The sequence below is a fragment of the Ovis aries genome, chromosome 7 (genome assembly GCF_016772045.2).
Source record: "Ovis aries strain OAR_USU_Benz2616 breed Rambouillet chromosome 7, ARS-UI_Ramb_v3.0, whole genome shotgun sequence".
Classification (NCBI taxonomy): Eukaryota; Metazoa; Chordata; class Mammalia; order Artiodactyla; family Bovidae; genus Ovis; species Ovis aries.
In genome coordinates this window covers 52,152,208-52,173,969 of record NC_056060.1, presented here as the reverse complement: position 1 = coordinate 52,173,969, position 21,762 = coordinate 52,152,208, and the positions used below count along the sequence as shown (strand labels likewise).

Sequence of the window (21,762 nt, the reverse complement as noted above, 5' to 3'; positions counted from 1 at the left end):
GCACTTTTCTTGTTTGTGACACCCACTCAAAGTAAATTAACATGTGTATAATTAGAATTATAGCAAAGTCTACTTGATAGTTTTATATATTTTCCTTTCAGATATAATTGCTGTTGAATTTTATTATGTCTCAGTTTAGTGCCATCTACTATTAATATATGATGTTTATTTTTTATCTGTAGACGTCCATTATCTGAAGGGACAGTTTATCTACATTCAGAAACTAAGGTATGAATTTAAACTTTTCGTGAATGTGATTACATTCTGTAGAATTTAGATTGGCTTTTAGTATTTTTCTTAGACAAAACAGTATGATTCTATACAAATAGAATATTAGCCTTGTTATTTAAAAGATATGCCTTTATGAAATATTGCTCATGAAATATATTGAATCCTTTTTTGTCTCATAGTCTCACTGAACAGTTTGAAGATACATTAATTTTCAGTTTTCTCTCTGAAGCCCAAATTTATTAGATGGAAGACCTGAAAAAGAAAAGAATTTATATACAGTGAAGGCGATTTGGGAGGTTTATTCATTTGTTTAAATATTTACAGTGTGTAGAGATCACTATTCCAGGTGCTGGATGTACAGATTCCACCCATGGGGATCTTTGACCCAGGGAATAGTATACATGGAGACGTGTTTGAACAAGAATTGAGGAGAATTAAATTCTGTAAATCAGAACATCGAGTTGAACATTCTGCTAACTAGCTGAATATCTTCAAATCTCTGGGACTCATTTTCTTATCTTTAAATCTCTTGGTCCTAGTAATAACTAGGTCTTTTCTAGCTATACAATTCTGGATTCCTTAAAATACAGTTTGATTAATTCTGTGAAAATAGGAATTCTATGTAGCAAACTTGTGATTCTGTGTATTATGTAGTTGCCTTCCTAGGCAACTGATTAGAATGTAATTAATTAATCAGTCATTTAAATTCTTATCCTTTAGCCAAAGACCAAAAATGTTGATCCCATAAACAAAGTTCAAAACAAACTACACTCTGCAAGTAAAGGAAGGAAATCAAATTCAAGGTATAGTACAGTTTTTTTAAAATATACTTTCCTTTTTTTAGTTTCATAATTTACAGTATCATTGTTTTTAACTAGTAAGTTTTGTTTCTCTGGATCTTTTTATATCCCAAAAGATGCAAAATTACACTCTACATTTTTCTCCACATTTAGTAATTTAAAGCATCTTCTAATCAGAAATATCTGATTAGATAAGCAAAAATGCCACGTTTCAAAATTTTTAACTGTTATTTTTAGCTAGTTATTTTCTTAGATCAGAGACTAGAACTTAGATGCTTTTTCTGCCTAGTTCTCTCAAATAGACTGAATAGTCTTATACTTTTTGAACACCATGCATTATTGTGTATATTGAGATATAGAATGATTTTGGCATGCTCTCAATAAAACTACAGTATAGTTATAATTTACATTCTATTGTTTTGGGTGAAAAAAATTTTCAAGACTATTTTTAGTACTTTAAGCACTAATAGGAGACCCAAGAGATTCTTTAGAATAGTAGACCTTCTTGCAAAGGAGTCTCACACCTGCAGTGGATTATACCAACCAGCTTCTAGTTCACAGTAAATTATTAAATTTATATGTCTGTTGCTTACTCAAACTGATAATTGCATTATAATTCTGGAAAAATCTTTGTTAATCCTTGTGTCTTTTTGTCATTGTTCAGTTGCTAAGTTGTGTCTGACTGCGACCCCATGAACTGCAGCTTGCCAGGCTTCCCTGTCATTCACTGTCTCCCAGAATTTGCTCAAACTCATGTCCACTGAGTCAGTGATGCCATCCAACCATCTCATCCTCTGTCGCCCCCTTCTTCTCTTGACCTCAATCTTCCCTAGCATTAGGGTCCTTTCTAATGAGTTGACTCTTTACATCAGGTGGCGAAGTATTGGAGCTTCAGCTTCAGCATCAGTCATTCCAGTGAATATTCAGGGTTGATTTAGGATTGACTAGTTTGATCTCCTTGCTGTCCAAGGTACTCTTGAAGAGTCTTCTCCAGCACCACAGTTTGAAAGCATCAATTTTTTGGTGCTCACTCAGCCTTCTTTATGTTCAACTCTCACATCCATACATGACTACTGGAAAAAACATAGCTTTGACTAATGTCTTTGCTTTTTAATATGCTGTCTAGGTATGTCATAGCTTTTCTTCCAAGAAGCAAGCATCTTTTCATTTCATGCTGCCATCACTGTCCGCAGTGATTTTGGAGCCCAGTAAAATGGAATCTGATACTGTTTCCACTTTTTCGTCATCTATTTGCCATGAAGTGATTGGACCGATGCCATGATCTTAGGTTTTTGAATGTTGAGTTTTAAGCCAGCTTTTTCACTCTCCTCTTTCACCGTCACCAAGAAAAGCCAAGTAAAGTTTTTGTTTTTTGAATACAAGAGAGCAGAAACACAGGATGAAAGGATAAGGAAGAAAAAAATCTCAAAAGAGAACATATGCTGTTTACATAAATATATACATAACTGGAAAGGGTTATCTTATTTTCAGACTTTAAGTTTACATTTTAAATAAAAGGTTCTTTCCCCAAAAGAATTGTAAAGCCTTTGCTTATGTGTTAAAAGTGAGTTAGGCTTTAAAGTTAAAAGTAAGGCTTTCAGAAACAGACTGAATGAATTAGTCTTGGCCCATTCCTCAATGCCTTTGATAGTGACTTTTATTTCATATTTCTCCTCTTACTTAAAATTAAAACACAACTTTTTGGTAGATTTTGATCCTGCTTATAATGTTTCTTTAGGTGGAAAAATATGTGGAGTTTGAGCTAAGAACTCTTTACTCTGCAATTGTTTCTCAAGAGGGATTGTTCTTCAGTGTTTGCAGACTTAATGGCTAGAGTGATATCAAATTGCACAGTTCTTTTCTAGCAGCATGTAAAATTAAAAGCCATAGTCTGTATTTGACCTGGGAGGGCAAGTTCAGTACTCTTAGTTTTGGTGTTCAGTTGAGAGGGCTGACCTAAAACAAATAATTCTTTAGCAAAAAATGGGTTTGTTTGGAATCAGGAGAGAATTGCACTTTGGGATCTGTCACCATGGCGAGCCACATGCAAGTCCCTGCACAGCAAGGCAAGGGTGACTCTTTCTTAGGGGGAGAAAGGAAGCTGGGAGGGCTGTAGGGAACAAAGGCTTTTCATCAGCAGAGCTGTAGCTGGAAAGGAAGAGGAGTCTTTATACTCCTGGGCTTTGCTTTTGTCGCATGGTGTGAGAGTTCCCCCTCTTGGTCTCTTGTGTTTTTGTGGTTGGGTTTTTTTTTTTATGATTTTGGTCTCTCTTTTTTTTTGATATAAATTTATTTTAATTGGAGGCTAATTACTTTACAATATTGTATTGGCTTTGCCACAGTGTTTAATTGAGGTTGCTGTTTATTTTTTTACATTGTCAATGTCTAGAGTAACTGGCATCATAAAGCCTTCTCCAGCTCTGTGATTGCCATAAAGATTAAAAGTCTACTGAATCTCTTGTAGTATAGTCCTTGAAAGTATCAATTGTAGATATCATGATAAACTTAAAATTTATAATAATAATTTTGATCTGCTTTTTAATTTGAATAAAGGTCATATCTGGGAATCATATCTACTTTTTATGTTTTTTATACACACACACACACACATATATATATATATATTTTTTTTTTTTTTAGTACAAAATTGAAATGCTCTCATGTGTGGACTGCCAGTGATGTTGCCATTCCAGAGGATTTCTCAGACTTTTCTCTTGCAAAAACGATTAGCAAGATTGAAGGGCAACTAGAGGAAGAAGGCTTACCTGATTGTATAAATGATGATATTTTTTCTGGTGTTAGTGAAGACATTGGAACAGGTAGGTTTTTTGTTTATTTTTATTCTTCTATCACAATTGCTTAAAAAACAACATTGAGAACAATTTTTCTTGTATTTAGAAAATGTATTGTGATGTTTTGCATTTGTTTGATAGATGAAATAAAATTGCTTATTAGTTAGTAATTGTTAAAAATGGATGATGGGTAAGCAGAGTTTCACTGAACCAGTCTCACTACTTTTATATATGTTTGATATTTTCTATTATAAAAAGTAAAACTAAAAAGGCTGTCTAGGATTAGTTTCATTGACCCATTTTTAACTAAAGTTAAATGCACCGTAGCTTATTATTAAAACATTGAAATAATTTTTTAAAAATGTTTCTTTGAATTCCTTTCATTTGATGTTATTGAATTCTCTTTATTGTGTATTAAATCAACGTGTGTTAAAGGATAAATGAATTATTGATTAGCATCAAGTGAAATAATGAATTTTCTAATGAATATTATTTCCTTTCTTATAAACTCGTTCTCTGCATACCACTAGAAAAATACTTAGTCTAAGTCATCAAAAACATTATGTTAGTTACCGGTAGTACCTCTAAAATTGTTGAATTTATGAGGCGCCACCTGTTCTATTTACATAAAAAACAATACAGTTGAGTTTATATGAACATAGTTAATGTTGAACTGGACTTGAAAATTTAGCAGTTTGTATTAATATTAGATGATCATGAAGTTTATGCTTAATATTCTGATTCTGTGAAAATCTCATCGATTTACATGAATAATGATTATTATGCTACTGCTGCTAGTTAGTCATAAGTGAGGAATAATTTCATTTATGCATTTGTTTCATTTACTGACCTATCCAAGCTTTCTGAGGCTAATCGTTAAGTATGAAGGCAAGTGAAGGAAAAAATTACCTTCATGCCTCAAGATGCCTTCAAGGACTCAGTGGTCAGATATTGGCTGTTCCTCAATTAATAGTCACTCATGGCCTTGTTAGAGAGTTCCTCCGCCCAGGTATAAGAACTGGCACAGACTACCTTAAATTGGTGCTTTGTTTCTTATTGTTTAATGACCTCTCTGCCACTTTTGCGTCCTTCTCTTTTCAGGCTTTGACCAAGGTGTCTCCTCTTTAAGGGAGTTCTTGCCTGTTCCACATGATTGCCTAGAATGGCTGGGTTATGTGCGGAAGGAAGCGATAAAAAAGTAGTTTAGTAGCACAAAACTTTGTAAGCCTCCTCTGTAAGTCTAAAGTTGTGTAAGTGTACAAAATGTAAGTAAGTGCTTTGTACACTAAATGTACACAAAATGTAAGTAAGCAGTGCTTTGTACACTAAAGTTGGAGCGGGATGGGAGGGGAGGTTAGTGCTGTGTACCTCCAGAGACAGAGCACTCAACTCCTTGATGATACTGCTGAGGTTAGAGTTGGGGAAAGAAAGAGATGGATTATTTCCTTTCTGTCCTCTGCTAACCTGGAGGCTAGAAAGAGAGTTGAGGCTGGAGAAATCTAGGTGTGGCTAAAGCCAATCATAGTTCATCATTTCCATGTAATGCTGGAGACACTTTATAAGAAGAGCTTTGAAGCAGGAAGTATGTGTGGAGATGTGTGTGCTCTGTGGGGTTTGTCCTAATGATCTTTCAGAGACCGAATATTAAGATTGTTTACTCAAGATAAGCTTCATGAAGGCAAAGCTTGTCTTAACAATATCCGTTTTATGACTGAAATATAGTAGACTTAATGTATATCTTTTTAATTAATGACTGGATGAATTATGAGTAAGTTCCAAGTTCAGTTCTCACTTTCTCTACTTTTATACCCCTAAAAACTGCAAAGGTTTACCGATGTTATTGAATAAAGAACTTTTGCTAGCAATGAAATACTAAAAGTAGATCTTAATTAGGGGTTTGTGGGGAAAAAAGCTTCAGCAGTAAGGTATTTGTGTATTTTTCTGCTTCTCAGACACATACACTACATGTTAACTTAGGTGAAATTGGGATGTGTGTTGCAGTCAATGGCATTTTATGATTGCAGTAGTTGGGACTGAAGTTGAGTTTTGCTAGAGAGGATTTGTGTTTGTTTCTGCCAAACACTTTGGGAGCATTATTGACCTGAAACCACTTTAAATTCTGCTTGAGGTGTTTTGAATGACCTGGGTAATTATGAATTCAGTCTGTAAACTACTGGCTTTTAGTTCCGATCCTCAGGAAAGATTTTTTATTTTTCCCCCCTTTCTTTACTCTTTTTATATTGAGATATACACAGTTCCTTTTATACCTGGGTAGATTTTTCATTTGCCTCCACATTAGGGATTGTGTCTTTAGTGTTTTCTTCAGTGTTTCCTAAAAGGGATCTCCTATTAGACTCTTCATCTTGAGCACTTCTTTCCTTCACAAAATAGTCTGTTTTACAATTGATGGCATCTTAGATTCAATGAAAGACAATATATATTATTATTGATGCAGAAGCACAGATTAGATTTCTGAAGGCCAAACTCCGTGTTGTGCAAGAAGAGTTGGATAATGTTGTCTGTGAATACAAAAAAATGGTAAGTTTTTAAAACCTTTCAGAATAAATGCTCTTATATTCAAAGACATTTTAGGAGCAATTTTCAATTTTATTTTAAAAATAGCTTCACTGAGATATAATTCACAGTTAATTTTTACATTTAATAATTGTATGTAAATACTGAACTTTGTTCTGAGATGTTAAATTTCCAGAGCTGAAGAGTTTTATGTTAGCAATTAGAATGCTCTATGTTAGACTGAGATGTGTAAGCTAATAATATTAAACAGAAATGAAACATCTGACTTCCATTTTTGAGGCAGAAAATGGAATGTAATTTATTTTTCTTTATGAAATGAATATAAATATCTCATCAAAGTATGATCTTTGGAATATCACTCAGCCATAAAAAGGAATACATTTGAGTCAGTCCTAATGAAATGGATGAACTTGGAGCTTACTATACAGAGTGAAGTCAGAAAGAGAAAAATATTATATATTAATGCACTAGAAAGATAATATTGATGAACCTGTCTGCAGGGCAGCAATGGAGATGTAGGCATAGAGAACACACTTGTGGACACAGTGTGGGAAGGGGAGGGAGGGGACGAATTGAAAGAGTAACATTGAAATGTTTACATTACCACACGTGAAATAGATGGCCAGTTTGTTGTATGATGCAGGGAGCTCAAACCCAGATGCTCTGTTGTGACAACCAAGAGGTCTGGGATGGGATGGGAGGTGGGAAGGAGTTTTAAGAGAGAGGGAACCAATGGCTGATTCATGTTGATGTATAGCAGAAACTAACACATTATTGTAAAGCAATTTTTCTCCAATTAAAAATAAATTACTTCTTTTAAAATAAAATAACTTTTTAAAATAAAAAGATCATATGAAGCTATTTTCTGTTTTCAGCTTTATGATTATTTTTGCTTTATGTTTTGATACCAAATCTTGTGTCTTTCTTCATTTAATCTATAATTTCATAACTGTATAGGAGGATGAAATTCAGGGTTTAAAATCTCAATTGAAAAATTTTGAAGAAGATTGTGTGAGACAACAGCGGACAATTACTTTGCAACAGTCTCAAACAGAAAAGTTTAAAACTCTTTTTGAAGAAGCAAACAAAAAATGTGATGGATTACAACAACAGTTGTCTTCAGTAGAAAGGGTAATAATTTTTCTATTTTTTCCTAACCTAATGCCAAAGATGCACAAAAACACAAAAGTCACATGTCTGCTTAGACACCACTTTTCATGGTATAGTTATTTTGTTAGTGTTTCCTAAAACCTCTTTCCCCGTTATTAGAACAGTATTTTTTAGTGGCACTACAGAAATATAATTCACATACAATACGTGTTACCCTTTATACAATTTGGTGGCTTTCAGAGTATTCACAGAGTCGTGCAGCTGTCATCACCGTCAAGTTTGGAACATTTTCATCACCTGGAAAGTCACCCTGTACCCTTTAGCCACAGTACCTCAACCTGCTTCACCCCATCCCCTCAAGCTCTAGGCAGCTTCTCACTTATTTTCTGTCTTGATAGATTTGCCTGTTCTGGACATTTCTGGACAGGTAGACTCATACAGTATGTGATACTTCAAAACCAACATTTTTTGCTTAATGTTATTTTCATCTACACTGTAGCATATGTTAGGACTCCATTGCTTTTTATAGAGTAATATTCCTTGTTATAGAGTATATGAATGTAATACATTTTATTTATCTGTTTATCAGTTGATGGACATTTGGGTTATTTCTGTTTTGGAACTGTTTTGGATAATGCTGTACTATGAACATGCATATACAAGATTTTGTGTGGATATATGTTTTTGTTTTTCTTGGGTATATGCCTAGGAGTGAAGTTACTGGATTTATGTTTTGTTTGTTTTTTATTTTATTTACCTTTGACTATGCTGTGTCTTCATTGCTGTGTGCAGGCTTTCTCTAGTTGCAGCGAGCGGGGGCTACTCTTTGTTGTGGTGCACAGACTTCTCATTTAGGTGGTTTCTCTTGTTGTGGAACACAGGCCCTCGGCCCATGGGCTTCAGTAGTTGTGGCACACAGTCTTTGGGGCTCTAGAGAACGGGCTCAGTAGTTGTGGCTCACAGGCCTAGCTGCTCCACAGCATGTGGGATTCTCTTGGACCAGGGATTGAACCTGGGTCCCCTGCATTGGCAGGTGGATTTCCAACCACCAGACCACCAGGGAAGTCCCAACCTTATGTTTAGCCTTTTGAGGAACTTGAGATTGTTTTCCAAATCACCTATACCATTTTTACATTTCTAACAGCAGTGTATAAGGGTTCCAGTTTTACCACATCCTACGAGTACATGTTAGATTGAGGGTACCAATCCCTTGTGAATACTGAGGGATGACTGTATACCATTCTATGAGTTTTGACAAGGGCATTGTCACATAACCATCGCTACAACTGAGTTATAGAACACTTTCATCATCCACAAAAATTTCTCTGGAATTTAGTCCTCTCCCTACTCCCAACCTTAGGCAACTACTCTTCTGTTTTTGATTCTTGTATTTTGGCCTTTTCTAGAATGTCATGTAAATAGAAATACATAGTAACCTCTTAGAGTCTGATTTAACTTAGCAGAATGCATTTCTGATTCATCCGTGTTGTAATCTGTTCTTTTTTAATATTGATTATAACATAGAATGAATATACCACATTTTGTTTGTCTATTCATCTGGGAAGAAAAATTGCTTACAGTATCTCATAGTCTAAGCCTGTGCTTTTGGAAATGATAGCCACTCATGTGAGGCTAGTCCAGATTGTGTTGTGCTGTGAGTGTAAATCAGCATCTAATTTTGAAGATGAAATACAAAGAAAGATGCAAAATCTCATTAATATTTTAATATTGGTTACATGTTGAAATGGTAATATTTTGGGTATACTGGGATAAGTGAAATATAATAATAAAATTCATTTAACTTATTTCTTCTTAAAGTGGCTATTAGAAAATCTAAAATTACATATGTAGTTTGTACTATATTTCTGTTGCTTTAAGAAATAAAGCCACGTGGTCTAAGAAAGAACAAACTATTGTATCTGGGAAACAACTGTTTGTCAGTTTACGATTTGTCATCAGGCATCCAAGCAGTGATCATGTCACTGCTCTAGTGGATGTAACTTGCCTAAATCTTTGATTCTTTTCTTGTTCTTGGCCCTCATACCCAATCCTATGCTTTCTTGCTTCTAAATGTTTTTCATTCATCTCTTGTTTTCATTTCCCATTGCTACTTCTTGGTTCAAGCTATTATATCTTATTTCTGAATCCTCTTCACTGGTTATTTTATGTCCTTTCTCTTTTCCATGGTATCCTGTACTCTGTCAAAAGATTAATATTCTCAAAGGGCCACACTGATTATAAACTCTACTTTTATGTAGGCAGAAAAGGAACTGATATTTTTGGAGTGCTGTCAGGTAAAACACATGGGGAAACTGAATCTGAGAGGTCAGGCAAATTGCCTACAGTCAAACAGAAATGGCAGAGCAGGATTCAAACTGTGTTTATTTGACTCTCCAAGTCATGTAGACTCTTTCTCCAACCCCCAAATAAACGGACTTAGACACATAGCTGTTCTAAAATTTCATTGTTGTTTAGGGTTAAGTATTTGAAAATTTTATTTCATGGTGAATGTATAAAGGCATTATGATACATTGGCTAGCTAAAGATTTTATGAAAACTTGCATTGACTCTGAATTTCCCAGCTTTAATTCCTATCTGCCTATTGCCCAGACAGACAAAACAGTTTTCCTGGGTTATGTGATACTCAAGATTGAATCTTTCTTTGTTAATTCTATTCATTTTTTCTCTCTCTCAAAATAAGTCTCAGTGTACAGTTCAGAGAAATACAAAACAGAGCTTAAGTAGCTGCTTCTATAAACCTGGAAAAATCAACTATTAAAACATTGTTATACAAGTTAACTTATTTTAGCTGTTGATTATAACAGATGGAGTCATTCTCAAAATATAAAATCAGAACTCATTTTACCCCATCTTTGGATTTTGTTTTTTTATTAACGATATGTTTACAAACCAACTCTATTGAGGAATAACTTAAACACAATATACTTAATTGTACAATTCATTGAGTTTTGACAAGTTAATATATCCTTGTAACCACCACCATGATTAAGATAAACTTTCACTTCCCCAAGTTTCCTTTGTCTGTTCCCCTTAAATCCTCAGTCTCTCTAATCATGACCCCAAGCAGCCACTGATTTGCATTCTTTTTTTACTGCATTTTTTTACTGCAGGTTCATTTTCCTTGTTATAAAATTTCATACAGATGGAAACTTAAGTATGTACGTTTTTGCATCTGTTTTCTTCAGCATAATGTTGCTGAGATTCATCAGTGTTGTTGCTTGTTTTATGGTTCATTTTCATGTATTGCTGAGTGGTATTCATTTATGGATTTACCACATTTCATCTGTTCACCAGTTGATGGGAATTTGAGTTGTTTCCAGCTTTGGGCTATGAGAAGTAAAGCCACTATGAATTTACATGTACAAGTGCTTTGTGTAGATACATGTTTTTGTATAGACATATTCAGTATCATTCATGATGTTGATGAAATGCCTAGGAGTAGAACTTCTGATTTTATGGAAAGTGCATGTTTAATTTTTTAAGAAACTGTCAAAGTGTGTTCTAAAGTGATTATACCATTTTTCATTCCAAGTAGCATTGTATGAGAGTTCTGGTTATTCTGTATTCTCACTAACACTTGGTATTATCAGTCTTTTTTAGTATTAACCACTCTAAAGGATCAGAAGTAGTATCTCAGTGTAATTTGTATTTCCTTGATAACTTGATCGTGAGTATCTTTTTATAGGTTCATTAGCTGTTCATATTGTCTTTTTTTATGTATATGTTCAATTTTTTTTTGCCAAAATTAGAAACATTGGGTTGTATTAAGAGTCCTTAATGTTTTCTTATATAATTTATTTGCTAGAAAGAATGTATTGTGAATAGTTTTTCTCAGTTTGAGCTGGCGTTTAAATTTTTTAACAGTGTCTTTCAGAAGGTAGCAGTTTAAAACTTGGATGAATTCTGATACATTTTTTGTGCTCTTTTTCATCCTATTTGAGAAATCTTTGCCCACAAATTTAATTATTGTATGAAAGTCTATTTGAATTTTCCATTATTTTGGATCAGTTATGGTAATTTGTGTTTTTTAGAAATTTTTCCAGTGCTGAGTAGTAAAACTCACTGGTATAGATGTGTCCATACGTACAAACTCAGTCACTCAGTTGTTTCCAACTCTTTGCGGCCCCATGGACTGTAGCATGCCAGGCTCCTCTGTCCTTGTTTTCCAGGCATTAATACTGGAGTAGGTTCCCACTTCTACGGGATCTTTCCAACCCAGGGATTGAACCTATGTCTCTTGTGTCTCCTGCATTGGCAGTCAGATTCTTTACCACTGCACCGCCTGGGAAGCCCAATCATTTATTATATTTTTACTTATATTTTTAATCTCTATGATTATGACTTCTATTTCATTCCTGACACTAATAATTTGTCTCTATGTTTTATTTTTAATTAGTCTAGCTACATACTTAACCAAATTCACTGAATTTTTCAATGAATCAGTATTTGACTTTTGTTCAGTTTTCTTTACTGTTTGTCAGTTTTCCACTATATTGCTTTCTAACATTACCTTTGGCTTCCCTGGTGGCTCATTGGTAAAGAATCCGTCTGCCAATGCAGGAGACATGAGTTCAGTCCCTAGATCAGGAAGATCCCCTGGAGAAGGAAATGGCAACCCACTCCAGTGTTCTTGCCAGAGAAATCCCATGGACAGAGGAGCCTGGAGTCACAAGAGAGTCAGACACGACTTAGTAACTAAACAACAACAAACTTTACCATTTCCTTCATTCTTACTTAATTTGTTCTTATTTTTCAGGATTCTTAAGGCAAAAGCTTACATAATTGATTTTCTACTTTTGTCACAGAATTTAAAGCTGTAAATTTTCTTCTAAGTGCTGCTCTATCTGCGTCCCACAAATTTTGATGCTTTTTATTAAGTTAACAGTATTTTCTAATTTCCTTCCTGATATTTCTTGACAATTGGATTATTAAAAGTATCTGTTGTTTAATTTTAAATATTGAATATTTTTCCTGTCTTTTTGTAAATTGATTTCTGATTGAATTATGTGGTGTATGATTTTGTTCTTTGAATATTTGTTCCAAACAGTTTTATAGGCCAGCATTTGGCCTCTCTTGGTAAACACTTAATGTGCCCTTGAAAACAGTATGTGTTATTCTTTACTGAGTAGTTTTCTATAAATATGTATTAGGTCAAATTTGTTTATAGTATTGTTCAAGTGTTCTGTCTTTAGAGAGGGGTGCTTGTGCTGAATTCTTTGTTAAAATTGCCCCCTTGGTAACTATATTGTTTTCTACATCTGTATTTTCAAAACATTTTAAGTAGGTTCATTTGTACCATTTTTAAGATTACAGATATAACAGCTATCATATGACATTTGTCTTTCTCTGGCCGAGTTACTTCAGTCAGTATGATGTTGTCTAGGTCCATCCATGTCCTTGCAAAAGGCATTCTTTCATTCTTGTTGATGGCTGAGTAATATTCTGTTGTATATATGTACTGCATCTTCTTTATCCATTCTTCTGTTGATGAACATTTAGGTTGCTTGCCTTGCTATTGTAACTAGTGCTTCAGTGAACATTGGGGTGCAGCTATCTTGTTGAGTTACGGTTTTCTCCAGAGATATGCCCAGAAATGGGATTGCTGGATCATATGATAGTTCTTTTTTTAGTTTTTTAAGGAACTTCCCGACTCTTCTCCACCCCAGTTTACATTCCCTCCAGCATTTACTGTTTGTAGAGTTTTTTGATGATGGTCATTCTGATTGGTGCGAGGTGATACTCATTGTAGTTTTGATTTGCATTTCTCTAGTAATTAGTGATGTTGAGCATATTTTCAGAGAAGGCAATGGCAACCCACTCCAGTACTCTTGCCTGGAAAATCCATGGACAGAGGAGCCTGGTAGACTGCAGTCCATGGGGTGGATAGGAGTCGGACACAACTGAGCGACTTCACTTTCACTTTTCACTTTCATGCACTGGAGAAGGAAATGGCAACCCACTCCAGTGTTCTTGCCCAGAGAATCCCAGGGATGGAGGAGCCTGGTGGGCTGCCGTCTATGGAGTCGCACAGAGTTGGACACAAGCAACTTATCAGCAGTAGCAGCAGCAGAGCATATTTTCATGTGCCTCTTGGCTTTCCATATGTCTTCTTTCGAGAAATGTCTATTTAAATCTTTTGCCCTTTATTTATTTATTTTTAATATTGAACTGCATAAACTGTTAGTATATTTTGGAGATTAATCCTTTGTCAGTTGCTTCATTTGCAGATATTTTCCCCATTCTGTGGGTTGTCTTTTTGTTTTCTTTATGGTTTCTTTTATGGTTTCCTTTGCTGTGTAGAAGCTTTTAAGTTTAATCAGACCCCATTTATTTATTTGTTTTTAATTTTCTTTAGGAGGTGGATCAAAAAAGATCTTGCTGCAATTTATGTTAGAGAATGTTCTGTCTGTGTTTTCCTCTAAGAATTTTATAGTATCTGGGCTTAAACATTTAGGTCTTTTATGGGGATGGCATCACCAACTCAATGGACAAGAGTTTGAGCAAGCTCTGAGAGATGGTGAAGGATAGGGAAACCTGGCGTGCTGCACTCCACAGGGTCACAAAGAGTTGGACACAATTAAGTGATTGAACAACAACAACAATCCATTTTGAGTTTACTTTTGCATATAGTTTTAAAGAATGTTCTAATTTCATCGTTTTACATGTAGCTGTTCATTTTCCCTACACCACTTAATTGAAGGGACTCTCTTTTCTCCGTTGTATGTTCTTGCTTCCTTTGCTATAGATTATGTTACTGTAGGTGTGTGGGTTTATCTTTGGACATTCTATCCTGTTCCATTGATGTATATTCTGTTTTTGTGCCCATATCATACTGTTTTCATTAGTGTAGCTTTGTAGTATAGTCTGAAGTCAGGGAGCCTGATTCCTCCAACTCCATTTTTCTTAAGCTTGCTTTGACTATTCACAGTCTTTTGTTTCCACACAAATTGTAAATATTTTTTGCTCTAATTCTGTGAAAAATGCTATTAGTAGTTTATTAGGGATTACATTGAACCTGTAGAACTGGATATGGAACAACAGACTGGTTCCAAGTAGGAAAAGGAGTGCGTCAAGGCTGTATATTGTCACCCTGCTTATTTAACTTATATGCAGAGTACATCATGAGATACGCTGCACTGGAAGAAACACAAGCTGGAATCAAGATTGCCAGGAGAAATCTCAATAACCTCAGATATGCAGATGACACCACCCTTATGGCAGAAAGTGAAGAGGAACTCAAAAGCCTGTTGATGAAAGTGAAAGAGGAGAGTGAAAAGGTTGGCTTAAAAGCTCAACATTCAGAAAACGAAGATCATGGCATCCGGTCCCATCGCTTCATGGGAAACAGATAGGGAAACAGTGTCAGACTTTATTTTTGGGGGCTCCAGAATCACTGCAGATGGTGACTGCAGCCATGAAATTAAAAGACACTTACTCCTTGGAAGAAAACTTATGACCAACCTAGACAGTATATTCAAAAGCAGAGACATTACTTTGCCGACTAAGGTCTATCTAGTCAAGGCTGTGGTTTTTCCTGTGGTCATGTATGGATGTGAGAGTTGGACTGTGAAGAAGGCTGAGCGCCAAAGAATTGATGCTTTTGAACTGTGGTGTTGGAGAAGACTCTTGAGAGTCCCTTAGACTGCAAGGAGATCCAACCAGTCCATTCTGAAGGAGATCAGCCCTGGGATTTCTTTGGAAGGAATGATGCTGAAGCTGAAACTCCAATACTTTGGCCACCTCATGTGAAGAGTTGACTCATTGGAAAAGACTTATATGCTGGGAGGGATTAGGGGCAGGAGGAGAAGGGCACGATTGAGGATGAGACGGCTGGATGGCATCACGGACTCAATGGACGTGAGTCTGAGTGAACTCCGGGAGTTGGTGATGGACAGGGAGGCCTGGCGTGCTGCAGTTCATGGGGTCGCAAAGAGTCAGACACGATTGAGCGACTGAACTGAACTGTAGATTACTTTGGGTTATATACTCATTTTGATAATTTTGATTCTTCCAATCCAAGAATATGGTACATCTCCATTTGTTTGTGTGTCAGCTTTGATTTCTTTCATCAGTATTTTATACTTGAGTATAAATTTTGCCTCATTACATGGATATAATCTTAGGTATCTTATTCTTTTTGATGTGACAGTAAATGGGATTATTTGCTTAATTTTGGTTTCTGACCTTTTGTTGTTAGTGTATAAGAATGCAAGAGATTTCTGTTTATTAATTTTGTATCCTGCAACTTTATCAAATTTGTTGATGAGCTCTAGCTTCCTGGTAGCATCTTCAAGATTTTCTATGTACAGTATCATGGCATCTTCAAACAATGATAGTTTTACATCTTTTCCAATTTGGATTCCTTTTATTTCTTCTGTGATTGCTGTGGTTGGACTTCAAAACTATGTTGAATAATAGTGGTGAGAGTAGACATCCTTGTCTTATTCTTGATCTTAGAGGAAATGCTTTCAGGTTTTCACCATTGAATATGATTTTTGCTATTGGTTTGTTGTATATTGCTGTTACTATGTTGAGGTAGATTCCCTCTGTGCCCACTTTCTAGAGTGCATGCTAAGTTGCTTTTGTCATGTAAACTGTGGAAAATTCTGAAAGAGATGGGAATACCAGACCACCTAACCTGCCTCTTGAGAAATCTATATGCAGGCCAGGAAGCAACAGTTAGAACTGGACTTGGAACAACAGACTGGTTCCAAATAGGAAAAGGAGTACGGCAAGGCTGTATATTGTCACCCTGCTTACTTAACTTATATGCAGAGTACATCATGAGAAATGCGGGACTGGAAGAAACACAAGCTGGAATCAAGATTGCCAGGAGAAATCTCAATAACCTCAGATATGCAGATGACACCACCCTTATGGCAGAAAGTGAAGAGGAACTCAAAAGCCTCTTGATGAAAGTGAAAGAGGAGAGTGAAAAAGTTGGCTTAAAGCTCAACATTCAGAAAACGAAGATCATGGCATCCGGTCCCATCGCTTCATGGGAAACAGATGGGGAAACAGTGTCAGACTTTATTTTTGGGGGCTCCAGAATCACTGCAGATGGTGACTGCAGCCATGAAATTAAAAGATGCTTACTCCTTGGAAGAAAAGTTATGACCAACCTAGACAGCATATTCAAAAGCAGAGACATTACTTTGCCAACTAAGGTCCGTCTAGTCAAGGCTATGGTTTTTCCTGTGATCATGTATGGATGTGAGAGTTGGACTGTGAAGAAGGCTGAGCACCGAAGAATTGATGCTTTTGAACTGTGGTGTTGGGAAGATTCTTGAGAGTCCCTTGGACTGCAAGGAGATCCAACCAGTCCATTCTGAAGGAGATCAGCCCTGGGATTTCTTTGGAAGGAATGATGCTAAAACTGAAACTCCAATACTTTGGCCACCTCATGTGAAGAGTTGACTCATTGGAAAAGACTTTTATGCTGGGAGGGATTGAGGGCAGGAGGAGAAGGGGATGACCAAGGATGAGATGGCTGGATGGCATCACTGACTCGATAGGCGTGAGTCTGAGTGAACTCTGGGAGTTGGTGATGGACAGGGAGGCCTGGCGTGCTGCAGTTCATGGGGTTGCAAAGAGTCAGACATGACTGAGCAGCTGAACTGAAGTGAACTGAAATCTTTCAGACGCTATGTATTGTAGCCCACCAGGCTCCTCTGTCCATGGGATTCTCCAGGCAAGAATACTGGAGTGGGTTGCCATTTCCTTCTCCAGGGGATCTTCCCCACCCTGGGATTGAGCCCACATCTCTTATGTCTTCCTGAATTAGCAGCAGGTGGCAGGGCGGCAGGGGTTCTTTACCACAGGCATTACCTGGGAAACCCTTCACTTTCTGGAGAGTTTTTATCATAAATGGGTGTTGAATTTTCTCAAGAGCTTTTTCTGCATCTATTGAGATGATCATGTGGTTTTTATTCTTCAGTTTTTAATGTGGCTTTTCACGTTGATTAATATACTTATGTTGAAGAATACTTGCATCCCTAGGATAAATCCCACTTGACCATGGTGAATGATCTTTTAATGTGTTGTTGAATTCAGTTCTTTAGTGCTCTTTAGTGATATTAGTGTGTAATTATTTTTTCTTTTTTTTTAATTGGAGTGTAATTGCTTTACAATGTTGTGTTCATTTCCACTGTGCAGTGATGTGAATCAGCTATATGCATACATATATCCCCTTCCTCTTGAGCCTCCCTCCAATTCCCACTCCCATCCTACCCTCTAGGTCATCCAAAAGCATGGACTGAGCTCCCTGTGCTATACAGCAGCTTCCCACTAGCTGTCTATTTTACACCTGATAGTGTGAATTTGTCAGTGATACTTGCGCAATTCATCACCCTCTCCTTCCCCTCACTGTGTCCACAATTCTGTTCTCCTAAGTCTGCATCTCTGTTCCTGCTCTGCAAATAGGGTCATCGGTACTACTTTTCTAGATTCCATATGTATGCATAAATATACAATATTTGTTTCTTGCTGACTGACTGACTGCACTCTGTAGGACAGTCTAGGTTCACCACATCACTACAAATGACCCAATTCATTACTTTTTATGGCTGAGTAATATTCCATTGTATATATGTACCATATTTCTTTATCCATTCATCTCTCAGTGGCCGTTTAGGTTTAGGCCGTTTAGGGTGTTATAGTAGCCATGTCCTGGCTACTATAAATGGAGCTGCTGTGAATATTGGGGTACATCTATTAACATCTTTTTATATTATGGTTTTCTCATGGTGTATGCCCAGTAGTGGTATTGCTGGGTCATATGATAGTTTTAGTTTTATAAGGAATCTCCATAGTGGTTGTATCAATTAACATTTCCCCCATCAGTCCAAGAGCATTCCCTTTTCTCTACACCCTCTCCAACATTTGTTTGTAGATTTTTTGATGGTAGCCATTCAGACTAGTATGAAGTGATACCTCATTGTAGTTTTGGTTTACACTTCTCCAATAATCAGTAATGTTGAGCATCTTTTCATTTGTTTGTTGTTGGCATATATATATATATATATATTTTTTTTTTGGTGATATTTGTCTGGTTTTGATATCAGGATGATGATAGCCTCATAGAATGAGCTTGGGAGTATTCCTTCATCTGCTGCTTGTGGGAAAAGTTTCAGAAGAGTACGTGTTAACTCTTCTTTAAATGCATCATATAATTCTCTTGTGAAGCCATCTGGTCCTGGACTTTTGTTTGTTGGAAGGTTTTAATCACAGTCTCAATTGCAGTACTTATAATTGATATGTTCATATTTTTTATTTCTTCCTGGAACAGTTTTGGAAGATTGCAACTTTCTAAGAATTTGTCCATTTGTTCTAGGTTGTCCATTTTATTTGTGTTGCTTGTAATAATCTCTTATGATTGTTTGTATTTCTGTAATGTCTGTTGTAACTTCTTTTTCATTTCTAGTTTTATTGAGTCGTCTCACTTTTTTCTTGATGAATGTAGCTAAAGCTTTATCAATTTTGTTCATCTTCTCAAAGAACCAACCTTTAGTTTTATTGATCTTTGTTTTTGTTCTGTTCATCTCTATTTCATTTATTTCTGCTCTGATGTTTCTGGTTTCTAGCCTTCTACTAACTTTGGGTTTTGTTTGCTGTCCTTTCTGTAGTTGCTTTAAATTTAGGTTGTTTATTTGAGATTTATCTTATTTCCTGAGATAAGATTGTATTGCTATAAACTTCCCTCTTAAAACTGCTTTTGCTGCCTCCTGTAGGTTTTGGGTTGATGTGTTCTCATTGGTCTCTAGGCATTTTTTGATTTCCTCTTTGATTTCTTTAGTGATCCACTGGTTGTTTAGCCTCTTTGTGTTTGTGTTTTATATATATATATATATTTTTTTTTTTTTTTTCTGTAGTTGATTTCTAATCTTACAGAGTTGTGGTTGGAAAAGATGCTTGATATGATTCCATTTTTCTTAACTTTACTGATGCTTGATTTGTCGCCCAAGATGTGACCTATTCTGGAGATTGTTCCATGTACAGTTGAGAAGAAGGTGCATTCTGCTACTTTCGGATAGAATGTCCTATAGTTAATAGTTAAGTCTGTCTGGTGTAATGTGACATTTAAGACTTGTGTTTCCGTATTAATTTTCTGTTTGGATGATGTCCATTGGTGTAAGTGAAGTGTTCAGGTTCCCCACTACTAATGTGTTACTGTTGATTTTCCCCTTTATGGCTGTTAGCATTTGCCTTATGTATTGAGGTGCTCCTGTGTGTGCTTAGTCACCCAGTCGTGTCCAACTCTTTGCGACCCCATGGACTGTAGCCTGCCAGGCTCCTCTCTCCATGGGATTCTCCAGGCAAGAATACTGGAGTAGGTAGCAATTCCTTTCTCCAGGGGATCTTCCCAACCCAGGGATCGAACTCGGGTCTCCTGTATTGCAGGTGGATTCTTTATCGTCTGAGCCACCAGGGAAGCATATATACAATTTTTATATCTTCTTGGATTGATCTCTTAAACATTATGTAATGTCCTTCCTTGTCTCTTGTAATAGTCTTTAAAGTCTATCCTATCTAATATTAGTATTGCTGTTCCTGCCTTCTTTTGATTTCCATTTCCATGGGATATCTTTTTCCATCACATCACTTTCAGTCTATATGTGTCCCTAGGTCTGAAGTGGATCTTTCATAGACAGCATATATACAGGTCTTGTTTTTTATCCATTCAGCCAGTCTATGTCTTTTGTTTGGAACATTTAAACCATTTACATTTAAAGTAATTATGGATGTGTATGTTCCTATTTCCACTTTCTTAATTGTTTTGGGTTTGTTTTTGTAGATCTTTTTATTCCCTTCCTCTTTTGTTCTCCTGTGATTTGATGACTACCTTTGGTGTTGTATTCAGGTTGCCTCCATTTTTTCCCTAAGATTGTGGATATCATTGATACTATCATTACTCTGAATTCTTTTTCAGGTAGATTTCTTGTCTCCTCTTCATTGAGTTGTTCTTGTGAATTTTTAGCTTGTTCCTTCCTCTTTAGTGTATTACTCTGATGTCTCATTTTGTCTAACTTTCTGTGTTTGAGGTCTTCTTTCTAGAGGCTGTAGAATCTTAGTTCCTCTTGTTCTGGTATCTGCTCCCTGGTGGATGCAGTTGGTCTAGGGGCTTATGCAGACTTTTTGGTGGGAGGGATTGGTACTTACCCACTGGTGGGTAGAGGTGGTTCTTGTCCCTTGTGGTAAGCAAGGCCATGTCATGGGGTGTGTTTTTAGGTGGCTGTGAGTTCAGTATGACTTTCAGCATCCTATTTTCTGTAATGGGCTGTGTTCCATCTTGATTGTTGTTTGGCCTGAGGCTTTCAGCACGTGCCTGCAGGTTGTTGGGTGTAGCCAGATCTTGGTGCCAAAATGTGGACCCCCAAGAGAGCTCATTCAGATCTGTTTCCCTGGGACTTCCACCACCAGTGTCGTTGCCTTCATGGTGAGTCATAGTTGACCTCAGACCCCTTGGTATGTGTAGCCTGGGTTCCTGTTGAGGTCCCAGGATGCAGTTATCATGGATATGGATCCACTATAGGCACAATGGGGGCAGTTCATCCTCTGGCCTAGCCCAGCCCCCACGTATATATGCTCACAAAGTGTAAAGCTGCTAAAGGTAAGACCTGTCTTGGCTGCAGGAGTACTCATTATCCATTCAGATGTTCTGTAAGTACTTAGTTTACAAAGGCTGTTGTGGTGGTGTCAGTTCTAGGTTGCCCAGCTGGGAGGAGAGGTTTCACTTTTTGTTCCTTAGTTGCACAGCGCCTGGGGCCCAGCTTTAGTTTGAGCCCCGCCTCTGCATGTGGGCCCCCACAGGAGTCTGCTCCTGAGGCTGCCCCAGAACTCAGGAATCCACCTTGGTGAGGAAGGGGTGTGGAGGCATCAGCAGCTGGAGTTGCTGGAGCCCCAGTGGGGACGAGGGGCTCAGAGGGAAGCTGGCAACCTTGGCATGAGAGAGCTGGCCCCAGCCAGAGCCCTTCTAGTGCCTTGGGAGGAACGGCCGGTGCCTCAGGGGAGAGGCTACAAATGGCCCCACCCCTCTCGCATCACTCAACAATGACGCCTCTCTTCAGTGTTTCCTCCACGAGCATTCCAGGTTGTGGATTTCCTCACTCCTGTCCCCTCAGACCATCTCCCTGCAACTAACTAGAGTCCTCTCCCCAGGTTTCATCTCTAAATGCCAAGTTCCAGCACCAAACCCCTGTCTGCCCTGTAGGTCTCACTCTGTCCTGCCTGCCCCAGACTGTTGCTCTGCTTTCCTTTGAATAGCACCCGAAGCT

At 37.1% G+C, this 21,762-nt stretch overlaps 1 protein-coding gene across 6 annotated transcripts in view; it reads left to right on the top strand.

Moving 5' to 3' along the window:
- Positions 1-21,762, top strand: part of TEX9 (testis expressed 9) — a 251,995-nt gene that overhangs the window by 178,283 nt on the left and 51,950 nt on the right. For 3 of the 6 annotated variants that reach the window (XM_042252426.1, XM_012181487.4, XM_060417891.1), the window contains 5 exons: positions 183-228; positions 952-1,034; positions 3,672-3,850; positions 6,279-6,361; positions 7,316-7,489. In XM_042252426.1, coding sequence (XP_042108360.1) covers positions 183-228; positions 952-1,034; positions 3,672-3,850; positions 6,279-6,361; positions 7,316-7,489 — 565 coding nt within the window. The remainder of the gene's footprint in view (positions 1-182; positions 229-951; positions 1,035-3,671; positions 3,851-6,278; positions 6,362-7,315; positions 7,490-21,762) is intronic. The other 3 variants (XM_060417893.1, XM_042252427.1, XM_042252425.1) reach the window with 2 other exon arrangements.